General features: G+C 46.9%; 3 protein-coding genes across 3 annotated transcripts; 1 reads left to right on the forward strand and 2 right to left on the reverse strand.

Moving 5' to 3' along the window:
• Positions 1-5,127: 5,127 nt before the first annotated feature.
• On the forward strand, positions 5,128-8,595 carry lyl1 (LYL1 basic helix-loop-helix family member; the record flags this gene model as incomplete). The annotated part of the gene is made up of 3 exons (XM_079999508.1): positions 5,128-5,462; positions 7,329-7,432; positions 7,589-8,595. Coding segments are annotated over 3 exons (993 nt in total), but the record flags the coding sequence as incomplete, so codon positions are not given.
• A 4,651-nt stretch (positions 8,596-13,246) lies between these two features.
• Positions 13,247-19,189, reverse strand: LOC307229510 (uncharacterized protein). The gene is made up of 8 exons (XM_079999509.1): positions 19,149-19,189; positions 17,759-18,096; positions 17,439-17,549; positions 17,024-17,146; positions 16,553-16,889; positions 16,331-16,390; positions 15,772-16,232; positions 13,247-15,126 (listed from the first exon to the last, which is right to left on the reverse strand). The coding sequence occupies exons 2-8, from the start codon at positions 18,092-18,094 to the stop codon at positions 13,510-13,512; spliced, it is 3,045 nt and encodes a 1,014-aa protein (XP_079855635.1). The 5' UTR covers positions 18,095-18,096; positions 19,149-19,189; the 3' UTR covers positions 13,247-13,509.
• Positions 19,190-20,108: 919 nt separating this feature from the next.
• Positions 20,109-22,661, reverse strand: hmgxb4b (HMG box domain containing 4b). The gene is made up of 7 exons (XM_079998432.1): positions 22,575-22,661; positions 22,014-22,213; positions 21,891-21,924; positions 21,677-21,771; positions 21,032-21,373; positions 20,672-20,794; positions 20,109-20,350 (listed from the first exon to the last, which is right to left on the reverse strand). Exons 2-7 carry the CDS (start codon positions 22,185-22,187, stop codon positions 20,306-20,308), a joined length of 813 nt encoding a protein of 270 aa, XP_079854558.1. The 5' UTR covers positions 22,188-22,213; positions 22,575-22,661; the 3' UTR covers positions 20,109-20,305.
• Positions 22,662-22,822: the final 161 nt, after the last annotated feature.

Genomic DNA, 22,822 nt, shown 5'->3' on the forward strand with positions numbered 1-22,822 from the left:
CGCACTCCATCTTTTTTTAAATTTGTTGCTCTGTGTATTTTGGGGCGGGGTGGACCAGGGTTGGAGTGCGCGGCTCCAAGATTAAAACAATCCACTCTTGATTTCTTCCTCACTCTGCGGAAAAAAGGAAGCTGTCCGTTATCGCCTGTTGCTATTATTATTACTCCTATACGATTTGGTTCACATACGCCGCCACTGAATTAAAGCCTAATCTCAACTTTATTTCTGATTATTTAGGTGAGCCGAGGTCACTCTTTGAAGAGCGGAAAACCATTAGATAAGGAGCACAAATGGTCGTATTTTATGGTAAGGGCATTCCAGTTTCACTCTAGTTTGTTTTAGGTCTACATGTACGTATGAGTGACATTTCCATGGTCACTGGCTTAAATCAAATCAAATCAAATCAAATAAATATGTAAAAACCAGTGACAATGTTTAAACTACACTCAACATAGACACCAAGCAGCAGGAAACCAACTGTTCCCAGAGGGGGACTATCTGTGCGCTGTATAGCTTTTTATAAGCTACAGGCAAATCCACACAGCTCCCCAACCGGCACTGCAGGTGCGGGGTGGAGCAAAATGTGTGACGGACCGGAAAGCGACACACTGTCCCGCCCTGGTGGCGATGGTGCGAAGATGTCCTCGTTTCAACAGCGACGGTTTACATGTATTTAAAGCAGTCTCAGCGGGGCAAAAGTTATGAGCAAAAATGAGACGAGAACAGAAGCCTGTGAGGACCAAAAATGATGAGTTGATAATGATGATGATGATGATGATGATGATAATGATGATCATGATGAGGACGACCAGAGATGACCCTGATTTGCTGAGCCTCGGCCGGGCACATCGCTTTTGGTTCCCAGGACCTGCGGGGTCAGGCCACTGTAAAGCCCTTTATGGCGGGTGGCGTTTCTAGACTGTCTAAGAAGGAAATACCAAGAGGGAAGAGAAAAAGAGAGAGGGGGGGTGAACCTCAGGTAGAGAGAGAGAGAGAGAGAGAGAGAGAGAGAGAGAGAGAGAGAGAGAGAGAGGGGGAGGAAGGAAGTGCTTGAGCTCTTGGAGAGGAAAGTTGCTGTGATGATGGTACGAGCCGCCGGTCGCAGGTGCTCTCTGATGTCACAGGCTCTGAGTCAGGGTCGCTCGTCAGTTCTCTCTTTCTGTTTGTTTTTTTTTCTCTCTTTTCTTTTCTTTTCTGCCTTATCTGGATCGCGTACAGTTATGCCCTCCATTATGGACAATGTTTATTGGGTAATTCCCAAGCTGTTCCATCATACCATTATTGCCATTGTAGTTGTGTGTGTGTGTGTGTGTGTGTGTGTGTGTGTGTGCTACTATACCACACAAAATGGATTTAAACGTGATTAATAGGTCAAGGTAATTCATCACACTCAAACGTGTGTATAATTCAGATATAGCTGTTTCTGTCACTGTGTTGGTACTCACGAGGGGCTGTGTGTGTGTGTGTGTGTGTGTGTGTGTGTGTGTGTGTGTGTGTGTGTGTGTGTGTGTGTGTGTGTGTGTGTGCGCGCATTATCACGACATTGTGACATGAAAGCAGTTGTATCTCACCTCCTGGTGAAAACCCAACACCTTTCACTGTCTGGAATTGACCACTTTTGTGTGTGTGTGTGTGTACGTGTGTGTGTGTGCATGTGTTGATGTGTGTGTACGTGCGCGCATTGATCTGGTGGCCTGTCTACCTGCCTGTCTGTCTGTGTTTGTGTGTGTACATTAGATTTGTTATGCGCATATGTCAGTGTGTTTGTGTATGTGTGTACATGAGATATTAAATGACTTATAATTGTGTGTGTGTGTGTGTGTGTGTGTGTGTGTGTGTGTGTGTGTGTGTGTGTGTGTGTTGGAATCGGGCAGGGAGGTGGGGGACATTTCCTTATCTACAGGCCACAGGCAGCTTTTGAGGCTCTTATCAGCAGCCACCATATTGTACGAGCACATCCTCTTGTCCAGCGGGGAGCGGAAAGCTCTCTCCTTGCTCTCTCTCTCTCTCGCTCCCTCTCTCCCCCACCACCCCCCACCCCCAACCTCAAATTCGCCAACACCAGGACTGTCTATCTGGCACCCCATAGAGCATTGTGTCTCCTTGGCGAGGAGATATGAAGAGAAGTAAGGGACTGACAGGGAAAGAGGACTAGTGGGGAGAGAGAGAGAGAGAGTGAGAGCGAGAGAGTGAGAGAGAGAGAGAGAGAGAGAGAGAGAGAGAGAGAGAGAGAGAAACGACAGAAGACCAAAAAACATGACATAACAACACAGGGATGGCACGGCCGGTACCTTGAATCTCGACGACTGAGTTTGTCTTTGTTTCGAGCAACTTTAGAACATTAAATACATGCTCGCACGTTGTGATCATTTATATTTTGTTTTATTTTTTCCTGAGCAGATCGATTGATCGATTCCTTTCCTCAGTGAGCGAGCGCTAGAGGGTGACGTAGCGCGGGGTGGGTGTTAGGGTCAGAATGTAAATGACCAGACGGAGCCGGAACATGTGCGTCTCCACTTGGCTCCGGTGGATTCTACTTGACACACAACCAAGCACCACGATGGCTCCCCTCGTACTTTGGTGAGTATTGTGTATTTTGTCTGGATGTGTGTGTATGTGTGTGTGTTTGCATGTGCGTGTGTATGTGCCTGTGTGTGTGGGGGGGGGGGGGGGGGTTGTGTGGTCATTTTAAGCAGGTTATTTCTTTATTTGTTTATTGAAACAGAGTTTAGAGTAGTATTTTGTCAATGGGATTACATTTTTTGTTGATTTAGCTTGTGTCTAAAACAGTTTCAATTGGGAAAAAACCGCAAGGTGATTTTGAGAAATAAAAAAAAGAATATATCATTATATATATCATATATTTTAAATTAATATTTATTTCGGGATTTTTTATTTTTTGAGTTTTTAATTTTCATACAAAATTCAAGGTTCCATCCACAATATGAATTAAATAACAGTGCAAAAATCATTCAATCAATCCTGATCAATCAATCGATGAATCCTGACATATTTAACGTCAACGTAGAATCTGTCAAAAATATCTATATAAATCAGGAGCATAGCAGGTGTACTGTATAGATCAAACCCTATTTATTATTTTAATTTATAGCATTATATGGAAACATAAAATAAAAACTACAATTAATAAATACATTTATAAATAAAAATTATATTTTGTGTATTATTTGCAAAATACATTTTAATGCTGCACTTTTCAACCTGAACACTGCAACCTGCACTATACAGTATATACAGTATATAATGCAAATTACACATTGTGCTCTTTTGCAGAACTGTATTCCAAAGTGCATTTGCCAGTACTTGACAGTCATTGTCTTAACCCAGTAATAATAATAATAATAATTACAATAATAATAATAAGAATAATAAGAAGAAGAATAATAATTCAAATAATCATAATTATAATCAATCAAGTGCTTTGATAATATGAACATCAGCAGATTTCAGACTTTATGATTACTAATGCCATCTAATGTCATCACAGCTAATTATTACAGCAAAATATCCCATGTAATGCAAGGTATTGTTCCCCTAAATATTGTCGCATTATCCGTGAAATGTTTACCTATACTTAAACAATATAAAAATATGTGACATTATCTCGATATACATGTTTGGGTTATTTCAAACAAGATATGAACATCGATTTAGAAAGACAGAGGAGCAGAATTATTCACCAACATAAACAATATTTGTGTATATGCCCTTGCAGAAAAAGGAACTGTCGTAAAGGCAAAACGGGAAGAGGAGCGATTGCAAAACATGCTGATTGCTCTTGGTCCTCTGTGTCTTACAGAACTGATGAAAAAAGGAATCTCTCTCTTAGATTACTTAACCACAACAATACTAGAAAACTGCTCTGCGCTGAAAGAAATACAGCAGTGACATTTAACATTACATTACATTACATTTCTAATCTGTCTAATAATTTATGTTCTGTGCCAAATTTGACATTCTGCCCTTCATATGTTTGCGTCTCCTTGTACCATCCTTTACTGTCCTTCACCAATGACATATCCATTGTTTTTTGTTTTGGTCTTCTTCTTCTTTTGTTCCACAGAGTCTTTGATATAAATCGAAACCTTTCCGGCCGGGAAGCTTTGGATAGTTTAAGAGCGTTTGACTCACATCCTCAAACTGCAGACAGTCGGAGGGATGAACAGTCCGACAGACAGCGGTGTTTAGAACATACTGGAAGCAAAACATGGACATCCATCTTCATCCAAGAACACGAGATCACCGTAGCTGGTGACCTTGCCCCCCAGCTAGAGCTCCATTTCGTATGAGGGCTTGAGCAGACGTAGAACCTTCTGCAAGCGGGAGGAATGAATGCTGGCTCACATCGGCACTCAAAGCACCTACGTTTGGAACTCGTAGAATGACTGTTTTGGGGGGCAAGACCAATGGAAGACAGGTGAAGTCCTCTCAAACTCTGGAACGGCGGACTGCCAGGAAGGACAAGTTGGACATTGTGTGGACGTGAAGGAAAGATTTCTGTGGTTTTGAAGAAAGATCTTTAGGAAAAGGAACGGGAGGAAGGAGGAAAGGAAATGGTCATATGGGAAGGTCTGAGTGTGTACGGTTTGGAGAGGCTATGACTACTCCTGGAGGGTTTATAGCACCTTCATACCACTTAAACACATGCACAAAATAGACGCAATCACACACACACACACACTCATACGTACACCTTGAAGGTTAAAGTTCACCCTGGGGGAGAGGAGGAGGTCTCTCCCCAGACATTGCTCCAGCATGATGGAGAAACTGAACCGCTCTGACCGGCATGCCTCCCCTCCTCCTCTTGCTCACCCCTCCTCTTCCTCTTCTTCTTCCTCCTCACCACTCTCCTTCTCTGAGGAGCGTCAGTGTCCCCGCAAGAACCGGCCGGTAGCTTCTCCAAAGCCAACCGACGGCCCACATGCCGCTACCAAGGCGGGGCGCCAACAGGACGCTCCCGTTACCGCGGCCTCGCTTGAGGCCGCCGCTGCAGCATTACTCAATCACGAGGCAGACCCCATCGCAGTAACTGAGCCCATTGTCATGGAGATGGTGGAGGAGAGGACCGCTGCTGCCAACCGTCTCTCCCCCATGCTTTCCTCTCCTCCCCCTCTGCTCCCTGCACCAGCCAGGGACTTTAATGTCACCCTGCGTCCCGTACCCGCCACGCCGCCTGCGTCCTCCTCTTCCTCTGCCCCTCTTCCTCCCCACATCCCCGTCATCAGCCTCGGTCACAGCAAACCCCCTCTCCCCATACCCAACACGCCATTGACTGCCCTGCACCCCATTCCTGGCCTCATGCCAGGGTCCCACGGGGACTTCCGCCTCACCCAGCTCACGTCCGGCCCTGGTGGTCCAGGAGGCCTGGGAGGCCCCCTGGGAGGCTCCCCAGGGACTCTACTGCCCCACCAATACCTGCCCTCGCACCCCATATTCAGCAGGTGAGAATTGGTTTCTTGATTAGCAAACATCACTAACAATAATAATATGTTTTAAATCTAAGGGGCTTGTATTGAAAAAACAAAAGAAAAAGTGTGTTCAGTAGGTGAAGGCTCTGCACCCACCCAGTGGCACTGGACCGTGCAATCGCTGCAGCTGCACCAGGGCCCAGTGCACACTAGGGGCCCATCCCATCGGCGTGCCAGCAATCTGTGCTCCACTGTGTCTCCCCGTGCCCTTTTCCTCCAGATGAAACAAATAGGCATCCTGCGTCATGGGGACCACTTTCTCAGACTCAGACACTCTCTTAACCCCCGCCCCGTCGACAGATTGCCTAGAGCGGCAAAATAGCTTGAGCCGGGCCTGTGTTGGTGTGCATGTGTGTGCGCGGGGGACAAAATTATTTGAACCGGGGCCTATCACCATCACGTTACGCTACTGCTTCGACCCCAAACGGCGTTTAAAATTTGTCAAAGCATCATCATCATTTATGATCCTATTAGATTATTCTGTGGTAATTATAGGTGAAAGCAATTATAGGTTGCTTTGGAATAAAAGCTTGGATTCTTAAAAGACAGATAATCCCTTTAAGTTCCCTGGCTGCCTCATTAGCAGCTGTGGAATACCACACTGCAAAATATGTTGTTAAGGCTTCTCTGATACGGTGAGGTGTTTGTTGGTAACAATGGAGCCACGTGTTGCCAAGTTTCTGTTTCGTAAGAGGCCATAACTGCTGAAACTTCACGACTTCCTATCATGATTTATAGTATTCATACCGCTGCGGCTCTGATCGCGTATCATGAAATGGGTCCAGCAGCGCTCTTATAATATGTTGTACAATACATCTAACTCAGACAGGCCATGTACTATATATGGTCATCATTTAGAATCCTGTGATATCAGTTTCAGTACTAAATTCTGTTTTAATTGCAACTAATTCTGACTACAGTATATTGAGCTATTCAGATGATTGAGTTATTACAGTAGCAGGGATAAAGGCAGGAGATTGGTAGAGAAGCAAGAATGGAAGAAGGTTCAAAGAGTAACTAACTAAATAACTAACTAACATGCTATATATGGAACGTGAGCATGAAATGAATACAATGCTTTAATCAAAATCACACTTTCAAATAATATTAAACATTCAAAGCAGGTAAGAGGCAAACAGGAGACGTTGCTGTATATCGACTTGACAGGTATTTATAGTCGTAATCCCCTCTGGCTGCAGTGCAGGTTCCATTGATAAAGAGGGAGCGACGCTATTGAGCGCCTGAGCCACTTTGGCGTGCGGAGCAGGCATCTGCTGGTGCACATGAGCCCTCGCTCACCAAGATAGGCATTCAGCAGCAGCCATTTTCAAAGCCCTCCTGCCATTCATCTCTCCTGTGTTAGCGCTCCAAAAAGGGTTTTTTATAAATAATTCTTCTTCCTTTTTTTCTAAGTGCAACAGAAGTGTAGTGGCTATTCAGGAAGTAGGAGTTCTACTGTGGATTCATCTATAGCTTCGCCCCATCTGTCATGGAGATCGGGGAATACGATCCCCCCCCCCCCCTGTGCTTAGCACTGTTTGTAGTGGGGAACATTGATGTATTCCATTCTCCAGAAGAAGAAATTGGCTTGTAACCAGCCTTAATGAATCCGGGTTCTGATACCACGCGCACACTCAATCAACGGCCTCGCTGATAATCGCACCGCAGCCCATGGCTTCCACCAGTCTCTTATCCGGCTCCATTCTTTGGAGTAATTCAAACGATTGATCAATGCAAATGTGTTTAACAGCCGGCTATATGTTGCCTGCCTACCTGCACATTCATAGATATTCATCCATTTATCTCCCTATCTCTCTCTCTTTCCATCGCTCCCTCCAGCTCCTACCTGGGACCCTCCGGTAACTATGGCATCTTCACCAACAGCCGGATTAAAAGGAGACCATCCTCACACTTTGAGATGGAGCTCAACGACTGTGAGTCGTGTGAGTGATGAGTCCAAATGATTTGAATTTTATCCCAACGGGCAGTCAGCCTTTAGAGTTGTACGGGGGTTTGGAGTTGTGTTGAAGAAATGTGTGTGTGTGTGTGTGTGTGTGTGTGTGTGTGTGTGTGTGTGTGTGTATGCATTTGTCTGGCAGGTCCACCACAGAAGCTGGCCCGGCGCGTCTTCACCAACAGCCGCGAGCGCTGGCGGCAGCAGAACGTCAACGGGGCTTTCTCGGAGCTCCGGAAGCTCATCCCCACGCACCCGCCCGACAAGAAGCTCAGCAAAAACGAGATCCTCCGCCTGGCCATGAAGTACATCAACTTCCTTGTCATGCTGCTGAAGGACCAGGCCCAAGACAAGAGCTCCAAGAGCTCGCCAGAAAGCGAGGCTGACCAGACGCCGGAGGGTGCCGACGGAGTGGTGGACTCCGGCAAACCCAACCTTCTTTTCAGACGCGACATTGCCTCCCTGTCCAACCACCCCACGCTCGGCGCGGCCCGGCCCGCGCCGGCGACGTCCCTCAAGGACAGAGACTCGGTGGATTCGGCCACCGCCCCGGCTAGTTCACCCACCACCTCCAGTTGCTACGGCGATACGGACAGCGAGGAGAGCTTTGGGGCTAAGGCGTCAATGGTGACCCACGGCATTCTGGAAAAGGTCAAGGGTCAGATAAGGATGGTAGCGGCTGCGAACGACGAGCGATGACATCGGGAGACAACGTATGGCAGAAATGCTAAATGTCAGACTGCAAGCCCTGGCTGCCAACCTTAACGCATTGGTTTTTAATGACGTGATGTTTTGTTGTGGTAACAGTCGCTCTCCATTTTTGGTGATATGGAAATGTGTTTTGATGCATGCATTCAGAAGAAATCTAGCATTTGCTTTCTAGAGGTTAGTATGCGGACATCACAGATGAGGAACATAGAGACTATTTTTAAAAGGTCAAGTCGTGCAGAAAAGGCACTTCAAAGATTTACTGAGACCATACTTCTCTCCGTATGTCACAAAGCTTACCCTCCTTATGACGTTAAAATCTCCCTAAATGAGCATATAAAGAGACTAGATGACACACATTCATTGAAACAGTTTGACAGTGTTTTTTTGTTTGGATTGTCCTATTTGTTTCCTTTTTTTTTTTTTTACATACTGGGTCGAAAAACCCAGTATGACCCACCCTGGTTGCGGTGGACATTGTGACACACTTGTACCAGACAGAAATAAAGCGTGTCAAAGATTGCTGTTCCTTATTCGACATCCTCTTATTGCACTTTGTTATAAGACGTTCTTCTGTCAGCACAATTTCTCAACTCTTCCAGGAGTTTAGGGAACAGGCGCCTGGTTTCCAAGTGATGTATGAGCGCAAGGCTCATTGTGTAATGTTTCCCAGTAACTAAAAGGTCTGCCACTTGGGATTAATGACGAGAGCGAGACTGTTTTATTTTACCTTCTAATATCACTGATATCAGATGGTTGACACTGTGCTGGCTGAATTGGAGATTCACAGATCCTTTGTGTCTAGATACAGCATATATAATCCTCACAATCATAAATGATCAACTTTACAATTAAAGTGATTAAAGAAAATGTAAAGACACAAGAATCCATTTAAATGTGTGTGAATACGGAGAAGCAGTTTATTGGTGGTTCAGCATCAGGCATTACATATGGAATTTAGGGCCAAATGGCCAAAGCGCAACTGCTGTGTCCCTTTGTGGTGTTTGTTTGCACTGGTCAGCAGCATGACAGATTGATCACTATAAGGGTGACGGGGTGGTCAACAACATCACTCAGACAATAAAAAACAGGGGTGTGAGTGACGTCACGTTCCACCACCCGGACATAGCAGTTCCATGACATTACTGTGGGAATCGCCATGGCAGTGGAAAAAAAACTAAAAAACGTGTGTGTTTTCACTGCTATTCCATGAGGAATTGGATTTTTCCCAGTTGCGGCTGCTTCGGGGAGGAGTTGCGTTGAGTTGTATAGAGCTTGTTTTTGTTTTTGCTTGTGTTGCTAATGGTACCACCCATTTGTGAGGGTTTTACATGGGTATAGAGGTAGAATATGCAACTCTTTTAATTTCTGTGCCTAAAATCCAGTCTAAGATCTACTGACATACAGTGCTGTAAAAACGTTTTCACCTCGTCGCCAAGGTCTGTTCATGCATATTTGTCACACTGAATGGTTTCTTTCTTTAGACAGAATGTAATATCAGACAAAGGGAAGCTAACTAAACAATTCATTATAATTTCATTTATTTAATAAAAAAAAGTCAAACACCAAACAGCCATATAAGTAATAAGTAAGTAAACAGGTAAGTAAATTATTGCCCCTTTAAACCCACTAACACCTTTTGCCCCAATAACTGCAGCCAATTGCTTCCTATAATTTGATATCAGTCTTTCACATCGCGGTGGAGGTATTTAAGCCCAGTCTCAAATTTCTCTGTTTGAACCACTCAGTGTGACAAATATGCAATGATGATGGTCGTCTGGAACGGGGCAAATACTTTTATTTCGAGTCATTGTGGCTCGGACTCGAGCCACTGTTTCGATGACTTGCAACTTGACTTGATAGAAAATAAATGACTTGAGACTCGACTTGGACTTGGACTTGGAAGATAAAGACTAATGACTTGACGTGACTCGAGACATGATGACTCAAAGGACTTGTTTGTGTTCACTTTCATTTACTGAAACCTTGAACTGAAATGCGATCTGCAATAAAAAAAATGTATTTCGATTCGGCTCGTTAGTCCCCCTCACCTTATGTTAGTCGCGGCTCAGTAGCAGACGGACAAATGTTGTAGTTACCCATGAATGGTGACATCGTGGGAGATTTCCTTATCGAACACAAGTTGGTGTTTAGAAAATAGTGAGTTGTAAACAAGGGATGCTGTTTTTTTTCTCTTCCGTGTTGAGCTCCCTGCGCCGTGATTGGTGCCACTCGCGCCACACTCCTCCATATTAGTTTACATTGGCTCCCACGTGCAGATAACGTGAAGCACGGTGACTCCAAATGATGTCACATATTACCATATAGCAGTACTGCCGCTGATTTGTACATAGTGATAGAAACGTTATAAATATAGAAGCGGTATAACAAATTTGACACTTTTGACCACATCGGAACAGCAGTTTATGCAGTCAATGTGTCCCGGTTTGTAAATAAGTATCTTTCATAAAAGAACGCTGATTATTTATCCTGTACTTCTCTGTTTTACACTACGTTTAAGTTACTCACCAAAATAAGCACAGAAGTCCTACTAGGCATTATAAATCCATCCACGTTTGTTTACACTTGTATTTAGACATGGACACGGCTCTGAAAGCAGAATGGGACGTGTGCTTATTTTTATTTATTTGTTTGGTTATAAGTTAAATGTTCTAAATATAGAAACATTAATTAAATAGAAGTTTTTCAAATTGATATAAATATTCTGCCTCTTTTGACAAAATATCGGTCAAAATATCAGTAATTGGTGGGCTCGGACTCTCCAAAATCGGGATCGGCATCGGACCTAAAAATGTGGCATCGGTCGGGCTCCAAAAATCGTTATAAACGATACAATTTTTCTATCGTCTTACGGTATATATCGTCATATCGCACAGCCCTAATATTAAATATTACATATTAAAATGTTCAACGTGTCAGTGTTATGTTACCCGCTGTGTGAGCGCACACTGGGCATTGTCCTGATTCGATGACTGTCCTGTCAGTCAAGCTCCTCGTTACCTGATGTTTTTTCCAAAAATAAGCCCTCGTTACCCTCCCACTGGTGACACACACACACAACACAGACACAGACACACACACACACACACACACACACACTATGATCAGATCAGATCATCATGGCGGCTGTGACTGTGCCAAGAGTCATCACTTTTGGATTGAAAAATGTAACAAAATAAAATCAATTTGTGCAAATCTGTTCACAACTTATATTTAGATATAACTTATTTAGACTTAGATATTTTGCAAACAGGCAGACAGACGGACAGGGGCAGAGTGTAACAAAGTTTGATGTGTAGTCTGGCTGTCAGTATTTCACTGTTTTAAAAGTGATGGGGAGGGAATTTCCTTTGATTGAGAAGAAACTAAGAAATATATTAGCTTTTATAAATGTATTGGTTTTTGTTTGATAACATTTATTTCACTGGACATCAATTATAAATCATAATAGAAATTAAATTCATTGTCATACCTTTTGAACAGGTTAGATAGATTTGCCAATTCTATCATTATTAGACAGGTGCTAATAGCTTGTCTGTTCTCTTTATAAAGAGCGGATCCTGCAGGTAAGACTGCAGTATCTTGGGGGGAAAAAGTGACTTTACTTGGGTCTTGACTTGTCTTAACTAAGGACTCGACTTGACTTGACATAACCTGTGACTTGACTCGACTTGCTTGAGACTTGGATTAGAGGGACTTGGTCACTTGTCTGCCGTATATGTCCCATAGGACAGTACAGTACCCACCAACTATCACGTGTGGCGTGTGAGCCAGATAGGATGTATAAGTTATGATACGTAAGATATGTAAGTTGTGGTCGCCGTGTGTTGGTACGTGGCCGAACGTTGGGAGGTCAGGGTGGATGTGGGAGGTGGATGTGGGAGGTGGTTGGGGACGGATTCTGCACGGAATGAGGCGGGAGGAAGGTGGCGGTGGGAGGTAACGGAGGCTCTATCAGGTGGCCAGGAAACGCCTGCAGTTAGTGCTGTCTCATTGACAACCAACAAGTTTCCTGGGCAGCTGCTGGTGGTTGTGCGTGTCGCTGTGCGTTGTGGGGGCATTGTGGTGGCAACTGCTGAATGGAAGAAGGGGACGGAGGCATTCGACATCCACCGTGGGGCTCTCGAAACCCCTTCGCACTCGGCCCTGCGCTGAACAACAGGAAGGGGTGCTTGCACAATGCCCCCCCGCCCCCCTGACGATTCCCTCGTAGAGGCACAGAGGGCTTGGAGGTTGAGGCAGGGGTCATGGAGAGCAACGATGTGTTTATTTTATTGTGGAGTCACCTTTAACGATTGACCCGTACATGCAAGCTGTTGAGTATTCTGCTGGACAACCAAGTGTGATGCCTGGAGTTTGCAGTTCAAAGTTGTCCGTTGCCAGACAACAATAAACTACAGGTTGCATCATTCTTCTCCTTTGGCGATCTGACCATTGGGTTTAGCTCGAGTGGTTAGCCTGCTAAGTGCAGCAGCAATGTAAGGGTTTATTTGCGGGGTACTTCGGTAGATAATGATTCAGAGAGGTGAATTCAACCTCACAAACCAGCACGCAAAAGTCTCCAACAGGTGAGCTATTCAAGACCTCTCGTGCTCATGGTCGACACTCGTTGTCGCTTAAAACTTCAGCTCCATCTACTTATATGTGGAGCAAGGAGGTCACCTCCTCTCCATTACATTCCTCTAATACAGGAGGCCCAGTGGTGGGACGTCAGACGGCCTGGGACCGAGAGATAAGCACCCAATCTTGTACCCAATCCTACCCTACGCTTCAGAGTGCCACCAGGCCAACACCCGTATCTCTATATAATATGTGACAGTTATCATCGTTTAGGGTGCACATTCAAATATCTGAACTATAGAACTGTAATTGGTGGGGTGACACTTGGGGGAGATGGTTCGGCAACTTTATATGGAAATGTGCAGCTTAGCAAACTCAACAATATCAAGTGGAAAGAGAAAATAAAGAGAAGGCATTTCACACAATGTTGTTTCAAAATAAAAGTCATTTTGAGTTGGTTTTAATGGGGTAAGTACCTTTGCGGATCGTATTATTATGCACACGCGTAAGTCTCCCAATTATAACTTTGAATGGTTTTTATTCCACACGACAAACATATTGAGTACATAATATGGACATACTCAAAGAGCCCAAATGCTTTTGTTTTTTCTATATGAACATTTTCAGTTACTAAAGTGGATGTATTGCACATTTTAGACTAATCACCCTGCAAAACTAGTTCTATGGAAAGGCCACTGTAATAGTTAAAAGAAAACACAAATGCCAAGTATTGGCAAAGCTTTTATACACCAAATAAGCCTGGAATTGCAAGTATTTTCAATCTGCTTTAAATAACTTTTCTCCTGTTTTCAGAGGCTGCAGCCCTGCATTCACTCTATCACTCATATCTTTTGCACCTTCATCCATCACTTCAACTGTGGATTTTTTGCTTAATTTTCGTCTTCCCACCTCAGTTACCGCAGACCCAGTAGCTGCCCCAATAGCACCCCCCATCACACCCCCCAAAAACACCCCGAGCACCAAACCCAGCAATGCACCCGCTATAACTACCATGGGCAACTTTTTGGCACCAGCAGCAATTTCCTTCCACACTGGACTCTCAGCCACCCTTTTGGCTCCTGCTTTGGCTCCAGATCCCACCTTCCCCCACACTGGACTCTGTGCTACCTTCTTTGCCCCTGCCCCAAGACCAGCACCGACTCGCACAGAACGGTCTGCCACCATTTTGGCTCCGGTTTTGGCCCCGGACCCTACCTTCCCCCACACAGGGCTTTGCGCCAAAGTCTTGGCCCCAGACCCAACCCATTTTGAACCGTCGGTTAATACTTTGGCCCCAGATTTAGCACCTGATCCAGCTTGTTCCCACATGGGACTTGCGGCAACCATTTTCGCTCTGGATGTCACCACTGTAGAACCGTCTACCATCAAACTATGGACCTTCTTTGCCCCAATCTTCTCCCACATTTCACTATCGATGATTGGTTTGGCAACCCCGCTAGCACCGGCTCGCACCTTCCCCCAAACAGCGCTATCGGCCACAACTTTCTGGACACCTTTGGCTCCAGTGCCAACCTTTCCCCACACTTGGCTGTTTGATACTGCTTTCGCTCCTGCACTAGCCCGCGCGGAACCATCGGCAAGCAGCTGGGGCATCGACTTTGCTAGCGACTCAACCCTTTCCCGAATGTAGCTAATAAGTGAAGGGTTCAACGTGGACGACGAAATCGGAGGAAGAGTCTCTAAACGCATGGCACCGACCATCTTTTCTGCTTCATCGCGCACCTCCTCAATCTCATCTTCTCCCACTCCCTCCTCATCCACCTCGGGCAGCGGCTGCATGGAGGGATGGAGGGTCTGCTTCTCGGGCCAGGGGCGTCCTTCTTCTCCTTGATTTCCTTGGTCGCCCTTCCTCCTCTTCCTCTCCCTCGCTATTTCCCGCTGTCTCTGCCGCACCCGCTCTTCTGCCTCCTGGAAGGCGGGACAGGAATAACACTGACCCCCGCCCTCCCTCACAGTCTGCTCCACCTTCTCAATCAGCTCGGCCACGCTCCTCTCCTCGCCTCCTCCTCCTCCTTCCCCCCTCTCCAGCAGGTGAAACCGGTCACCACATCTCTCCACTAGCTTTAGGAGGTCGCCCCGCTGGCTGGCAATGTATGCCTCCACTCCGCCGTCTCCGCCCTTCCCGCTCTCCCTCAGCCGATCCGCGAAGGTGAAGAGGATCAAGGTGTGCGTCCGGACTGCCTCCGGCCCGAACACAGCCTCCAGGACCCCCAGGGCCTGCAGCTCCGTCTTGGCCGGCTGGTCCAAGGGGACGCACAGGAGGAAGGCGTGGGGTCCCGGGGAGGAAAGCGCAACGCAGGAGGATATCTGAGCGCGTACCTCCTCCGGAGAGCGCTCCGAGTTGAACCAATCAGGGGTGTCAATCACTGCCACCTGCAGGTAAAAGGTAGTGGTAGCAGGTACACAGAGTGAAAGAGAGTGGGGGAGAGAGAGAGAGAGAGAGAGAGAAAGAGAGAGAGAGAGAGAGAGACAGAGAGAGAGAGAGAGAGAATTAGCTGACTGTCAGGATTGGTGTAGCTATCAAATCCTTCACTTTATCCTTCACTGTTATTATTATTATTTGTAATAATAATAATTATAATAATAATAATAATAACAAAAGCAGGCAGAAGATGCACTCATGTAAAACCTTGTGGATATGTGTCATCAACACACCACATGTGGCAGCTTCACCTGCCACACGCCTCCCAAGTGGCTTTTTCAGGGCCCTCTGACACAGAGACACAGGGGATGGTGTTGAAACATACTAGTTTATTGTCGAGAGTGGGAAGATGTAACAAGCCGGGAGCAGATGAAAACTTGTCATGACAGAGATTCCCTGTGTGTGTGTGTGGGGATGGCTCATTTACCTGTGCTCGTTGGTTGTTCTGATGAGCAACAGGCATACAGCCACCCCGATCCCGGGCCCAATTGCCTAGACCCAAGACAGGTGTGGCTGCGTAAACCACACCACTCCCACACTATTCCTTTTTACTCATTATTTAATAACATGCACGCACGCACACACTTTTCACTGACCCTTTTCCCTGCGACCACATCCCTCTTCTTCTCACACTCCTGTGTGATGGCGACCAGGCTGTCTGGGCGAGATGCAAACTCCTCTTTACCCAGGATGCAGTTCCCCGCAGTGCTCTTCCCTGCTCCAGAGCGCCCGAGCAACACCAGACGCAGCTCCGGAGAGGAGGAGGAGGGGGGGGGCGGGGAGGGGGGGTTGAGGGAGGGTGGCTTGGGGGAAGGGGAGAGGGGGTTGAGGGAGGTAGGGTTGGGGGAAGGGGAGAGGGGGTTGAGGGAGGTAGGGTTGGGGGAAGGGGAGAGGGGGTTGGGGGAGGGTGGGTTGGGGGAAGGGGAGGGGGTGTTGGCAGAGGGGAAGGAGTTGGAGGACAGGGAAGCGAAGGAGGACGAGATGGGTGACTGAAAAGAAGAGGAGGGAGAGGCCTCCGGAGAGGATCGCTCCTCGAAGCTGTTGATTCTGTGATGAACTGGAAAATAAAAACACAGAGGGATAAGGGAAAAGTCACAACCTAGCCGAGCAGCATGGTACATGATGCTTTAGTTTTTAAGTTTTATTTATACTTACAAGTTGTGGTCTGTTTCTCTTTTGGCTTGACCTCAGAGAGTTGTGAGAGTAGGGCGCCATCTATAGGGAAAAAAATGAATAGCAATCAAAAACATCAGCATTTTTTCCCCGTTCTGTTCTTTTCTCCATATTTCGATTAATGGCTCAATTTACCTTTTAATTTTTATTTTTTTAATTTCTGAAAATAATAGTGTCCAGAATTCCACACCATTGTGAATTTACCTGCATTCAGTCTGAAGCTGGAGCTGCGATTGACCTGAACCGAACAGTCCTCCCTCGTCTCAGGCACTGGGGCTGAACGAAGCCTGTTAGCGCCTGATCTCACAGTCACCTGCTCCTCCACCTCTCCTCCTCTCCTCCTCTCCAAGGTAGAGGTGTAGCCAGTGTCCTGCGCTCCGTCTCCACTCCGCTGAGTCCCCACCACCGCCCTGTCCTCTTCCGGCCTGTGTCTGGACATCTCGCTCTGCCGCTGCTCCCTGTGCTTCAGTCTCTCCTCCATTTCTCTCAGTTTGGTTCCTCTCACGTAGAAGCCACCATTCTTCTCTACCATGTTCTCTACCTGGAGAAAAGATCATGTCGTGGGCTTCAGTTTGCTGATGGACCGTCCCTCAAACACACAAAGGAAGATTACACCATGTGAAAACCAATCAATCAGAAAGGTGAAAATGATCAATTAAAGCTTCCCCTGCTTACCTTCTCCAGCAGAGCGCGGACCTGCTCTCTGTCCAGGCGGCGGCGGTTGTTGATGAAGTGGTACCTTCCCCCACAGCGGCCGATCACCCTCCTGAGCTCCGTGTCCTCTTCAAGCAGGTAACCCTGTGGAGTAAGCAGGGTTGTGGAGATTTCAGCAACCGACGACCGAACCTTTTTGGATGGATTTTTAAATGAACGATGAGAAAGTATCACAATTAAACGGGTTGATACAACTCTTTGAAATGACGTCCCTGCTTGTAGGGCAACCTCCATGCTGAACCATGACCCAGAACTGGCCATGCAGGATGAAAAAGGATGGATGGACCTTCTTGAACGATCATGAGCTCAAAACAAGTGGAACTCGGAACTCGGAACAGCAAAGCACAGCAAACGCATGAGTTTCCATAAATTTTACCTCCTCTGTTCTGCCCATCAAGTAGTCTCCACAGGTGAGCAGAACCAGGGTGTGGCCCAGAACTCCCTCCCCAAACACCTCCTCCAGCTCTGTGGGCACACAGCAATCCACCTATATTGCAACAGCAAGCGGAGCAGGAGGAGGAGGAGAACAGGAGGAAGAGCTTTACAATATGACTGCTGTAATCCATTTCATCCTTAGAGAGGATGAAAAGAACGGCATCAAGCAGTGGTGGGACAGGAGCGTCGTTCCATGTGTGATGGTATTGGTGTAAATTGAACTGAAAAAAAAAAACAACAAAAAAAAAAAGAACAACCGACCTCCGTGAATTGCCCGACCGGGATCAGCAGCAGAAAGGCGTGAGGGCCGGGCGCTGCCAGCGCCAGCGCCCTCTTCGTTTCTTCCCTGACGCTGCCCTCTATGTCGCTGCCATTCCAGTACCATCGGGGTGCCTCCACCAGGGTCACCCTCCGGCCCTCGGAGAAGCCCTGCCGCACCTGGCAGCTTCTGGATGAGGAGGAGGAGGAGGTGTACGACAGCTGACCCAGGATGGTGTCCACCGAAGTGGTCTTCCCACAGCCTATGTTCCCCAGCAGGATGAGCCTCAGGTCTGCGGGCGGGGTCCCGAGGGGACTTCCCGGAAAGATGTCAACCATATCTGTGGAGGAAGGACGAGAGAGAGGATCGATTGTGAGGACAACAAAAACGGCAAACGTCATGCACATGAGATCATATCGGCCAATACGACTGAACAAAGGAGTGATGCGGGAAAATTTGTTCAGACAAGTGGCATTGGCTGGAGGCTGGTGTCACACCCACCCTTCGGAAGAGAATTTTCCTCCTGAACTAGATCTACAAGATCTGTCTGTACCGATTCCTAATGCTCCAACTACTTGATCAGCAAGTACTTGAACAGCAAAAACAACACACTGAGAAAAATGGGTTTCACCCGAGCAGAAAATGATATCCCAGCTCATGGAAAACAATGATTTTGTTATGCCAAACTTTTTACATTTACCTTATCCGCTTTCACTCCTCATGCATCAAGCATCAAGAACAAAAAAGGGAAATGCTAATAGCTGCTGTACATTCAGGCTTGGCAGGCTTTCATAGTGTCACAACAGCGGTCTCACTTTCCTGCTTTGCAGCACGGCCTGCTTCGCCTTGCCAAGCCTGTCCAACTGCATTCTACCGTGATCGCACTCACGCCCTCCCGCCGGACTAGCACACACACAGAGACCAGGAAAAGTTGAATGTACGAGTGCAGAGCCTACTCTCAATACTGCACAAAATAAAAAGTCCAAACTTCTTTAAACCTGTCAGCACATGGAAATCTGAGAGCCCGAGGAAAGGAAATAAAACTTAACAGCGTGGAGGCACATAATGTCATATCTGGCAGAACAGCTTTTCAGATCACAGTGATCATTAACACCCCCGCGACATGCACACACACACACACACACACACACACACACACACACACAAACACACACACACACACACACACACACACACACACAAAAACAGATGGGAAAAAGTTGTAAACTTGGCCTACATGGGTTGAGATTAAAGCGTTGCAATAAAAAATTGGGAGCGTGGCCAAGCAGCATTGCAAATTTGCTTATAATTCACAATTTTCTGTTTCCTCCTCCGTACATAGAAAATAAGTCAGGGTGGTTCAAGTTGGCATTCAGCGTCGCATTAACTCACTTCGTGCGAGATCCGTAGGCTGTTCACTCGTGTCCTGATCTTCCTCAGTCGTCTACGCGATCCAGCTTCAACGCGGTCGAAGTCTTTGAAGTCGTCAAGCCATGAGAAGGCGCACTCCGGGAGAATCTTCTGGAGGTTCTCGAGATGTACGCGACGGCAAACCACGACTATCCACCCCTCCGAGCCCCGCCCTCACCTCATGTGTCTCATACTCTCAGGGAGTTGCCTCCAGGCCCAACTCCTCCCAACCCTCCACCTTCATCGCACTCACGCCTCCACCAACCTTTCAGTGCCCGTGCATTTCATTTCTTTCTGTCAGTCTGTGGGTTGGCGGAGCATTCCATCAGAGGGCGGAGGAGATTGGACGAGGCAAAACATATGAATCATTCCACAAAGATGTGTCACCCGCCGCGCCCGACCGGCTGCCGCAATGTCTTGTCATGCTCAAGATGCCGCCACGAGCGAAATACCTCCAGACACACCTCTGAGCAGAGGTCGAGATGGGACGTTCTACCAGTCTGTAAAGTAGAAAGGAGAGGTCCGCACACCGAGACAGCTCCCATTTCAAGGATTTCATCCGGTGCAGTGACGTTTCGAGCACGGGGCTCGTCCTCAGACTTCTGATACACCCGAGAGGAGAGAAGTTCTACCATTCTGCCAAGTTCTGAACAGCTCTGATGCCTCAGTCTTCTCCCACACTTTCTCAGTCAATACCTGTCATTAAAATTTCCCTTTATACACGCACGCCAATCAACACCATTATCGATTGAGGCCGTTATCATCCCTATCTTACCGTTGCTGGGTCTTGAGGTCAAAACAGCTTTGAGATGTAATTATTATTGAGATTTTTTTTTATTGATTACACAGAAATGTTAACAAGGAAGTACAATTATTTGAAGGCAGATAAAGTCAATTATGGTGGTAAGGTAAGTGCATTAATAAAAAAAAACTAAAAAAAATGACTGTCTTAATATCCTCCATTTTTCCCCAAATAAATTATCTTCTATCAAACGAATAACCCATAATCTTTGGTCATAACTTATAATCTTCCTTTTTTGACAAAAAGGCTTTGATACGTTTTCCCATCCAAAATGTTCTAACAAAGCCTCGGTGCAACCGCTGTGGACAGGGAGCGGTGCCGTTGTTGCCGTGGTCACTCAGAGGCCCGGCATCATGTAGCTGATGTTTTCCATGGTATCGACCTTGAGAGGAAGGGGACAGAGGTTTTATTTGAGGAAAAAAAAAAAGAAGAAAGAAAAAAAAAAAGTACCAATTCTGCTCTGTATTGGAACATTTAATGCTAAATTTTGCTACCTAGGTAGTTTATGTCTTCATGGTGAGCCAGTAGTAAATGTGTGGGGCAGGTGATTTTAAAAGCTTAGCAGACTCATTATTTTAAACCAGTATATGACCTTAAACTGCAACAAAACAGAAGGAGGTAAAAAATAAATAAATATATATATTTTGCGAACTGATAAAGTCAACAATGATTCCCCTCCATGTGACTTGGCTCGGTCTCTCACCAGTGTGTGTTGCGGGCAGCTCCTTAGCTCTGGTATCTGGGATGTGAGGCACATCAGGGGGGCCAGGGCACACAGCGCGGAGTCCAGGAGCAGAGAGAGGCTGCCGTTCACACACAGCATCTTCTGCAGAGACGGGGCGAGGGGGGCGTGAAGGACATTGACACAGGATCAAATCTTTTTTTTTTTTTTTTTTTAATTTGAACGCGTTACGTTTACATCTAAGGCTGCCCTTTCACGCAGCCTTAGATGTAAACCAACCGCGAGGCTGTCAAAGGTGACCCCGAGGGAATTCCTGAGAAATGGCCCAGCGTTTACGCAACAGTGCGTGAGGGACATTTTCGTCGTTCAAGCTCCGCTCACATTCGTCTCCCGAAGCTGCTGTCCGATCAGGGTCAGGGACTCCCCCAGCAGGTGCAGGTGAGCGGCGGCATTGACCGGGTCCAGGTTCGAGCAGCCGGGACCTCCGGGACCTTCCGGAGCCGGATCGATGGAGAGGGCGTTGGGACTATCTAGACCGGCGAGAGAAGTCGCATCATCCGTGTAGCTCACAGGACTCGTGACGCTCCTCTTGGATGTGATCGGGTGAGGCCTGTGGCTCCCCGGACCGGCCGTGGCGCCATCATGGCTAGAGATGGCGCAGTCACTGACATTGTATTTCTCATCGAGATAGACCCAGCAGTATGGGACCGAGCTCCCACTCACCTGGAGAGACAACGTTAAAAAAAAAAAAAAATAGAGGATGTACACAATGGGTATGAATGAAAAATGGAAATGCAACTGATCAAACAATGACCTGCTCGGTGCTGCCCTCTGCTGGAGAAAAAGCATGCAACACGTTGTTTTGAGCGCACCGCTACAGTAAACGCCTTGCAACACGTCATGTTAGGGTCTCGTGGGGGGCGGTACACTCAGTTTGAATATTCATACTTCATACATCTTTCACCAAGAGGATATAACTGATTTTAAGATCCGTTCCTGTCTCCACCCCCTTCTCACCCCCCTCACCTCTTTCCCCCCTGACTCGTTCCAGGCGTCTTGCGGTGCATTGATTGGATAAGCTGGAAGGAAGCCACGGGACTCTACTCTGTAAGGTCCAGATCCTGCTTGAAGAGTTCATTTTTTTTCAAGATATTGTTTTAGGGCAATTGCCCCCCCCTCCCGCAGGTATATGACAGTAACTACTTGTCAGAACAGAGTTGGGGGCACTAATGTTCCCTACCAGACAATTGCCGTTCCCTCTTGACCGTTGGTTCCTGAAAGAGAATGAATGAATGGGGTGTGTCAGCATATCAACCATGCACAATCAGCCTCCTCTGTCAATCACCTACGGTACGACACGCACCTCCAGGGTCCACTTATCGGTGTATTCTACATCATCATCATCCTCATCCTCCTCCTCCTCCTCGTCATCATCAACATCATCGTCGTCGCTGTCTTCCTCCTGGAGCTCGTCCACGCCCATCAGGAAGTCTTCGCAGGGCCACCTTCTCTCCCTCTGGCCGCCGTCGCCCTCCATGTGGGACCTGGAGCTGGGACCTGCAACTGGGTGGAGCGGACCACTCGCCGGTCACTACGGCCAAGTGGGTGCGGGGCTGCTGCGGCGGCCTGGCTCACACGCGCGCACGCAAGCACGGCCTTGGCTGCCATTTCTTTTTTTGTTTGTTTGTTTTTTAATCGCTCAGCATCAACTATTCCTGCAGCAGCCAAAAAAAAAAGAAGCTTTTTTTTGGGGGGGGGGGGGGGGGGGGGGTTCATCAGACTACGGTCGAGCAGATCGGGGGAGAAAACACTCGAGTCTACACAGACAGAAACACACTTCGTTGAAATATACCAAGACGTGGGAGTGGTGGCAAGTGACGTTTGTTTCGAAGTGAGAGATTTAAGCCGGAGGTTCGGTCGTTACGTTGGATTTGTCGGCTGGATGGGCGCTCCACCACCAGAGTCAGGTCCCTCAACTCTGCTGCTGAATCACGCTTTGTCGGTGCCGCGTCGACACACGCACTTTGTCCTTCCTCTGCTGAATCACTGTATGCTTTAAAGGGGTAGTACACTATTTTGCGCCACAGAAATTAAACTTCATTTATTTTCCTTCCCTTTCACAACATATATATATATATTATCTGATCAATTTTACTAATATATTTATACACA

This window comes from Zeus faber (genome assembly GCF_960531495.2).
Source record: "Zeus faber genome assembly, chromosome: 4".
In the NCBI taxonomy this organism is placed as follows: Eukaryota; Metazoa; Chordata; class Actinopteri; order Zeiformes; family Zeidae; genus Zeus; species Zeus faber.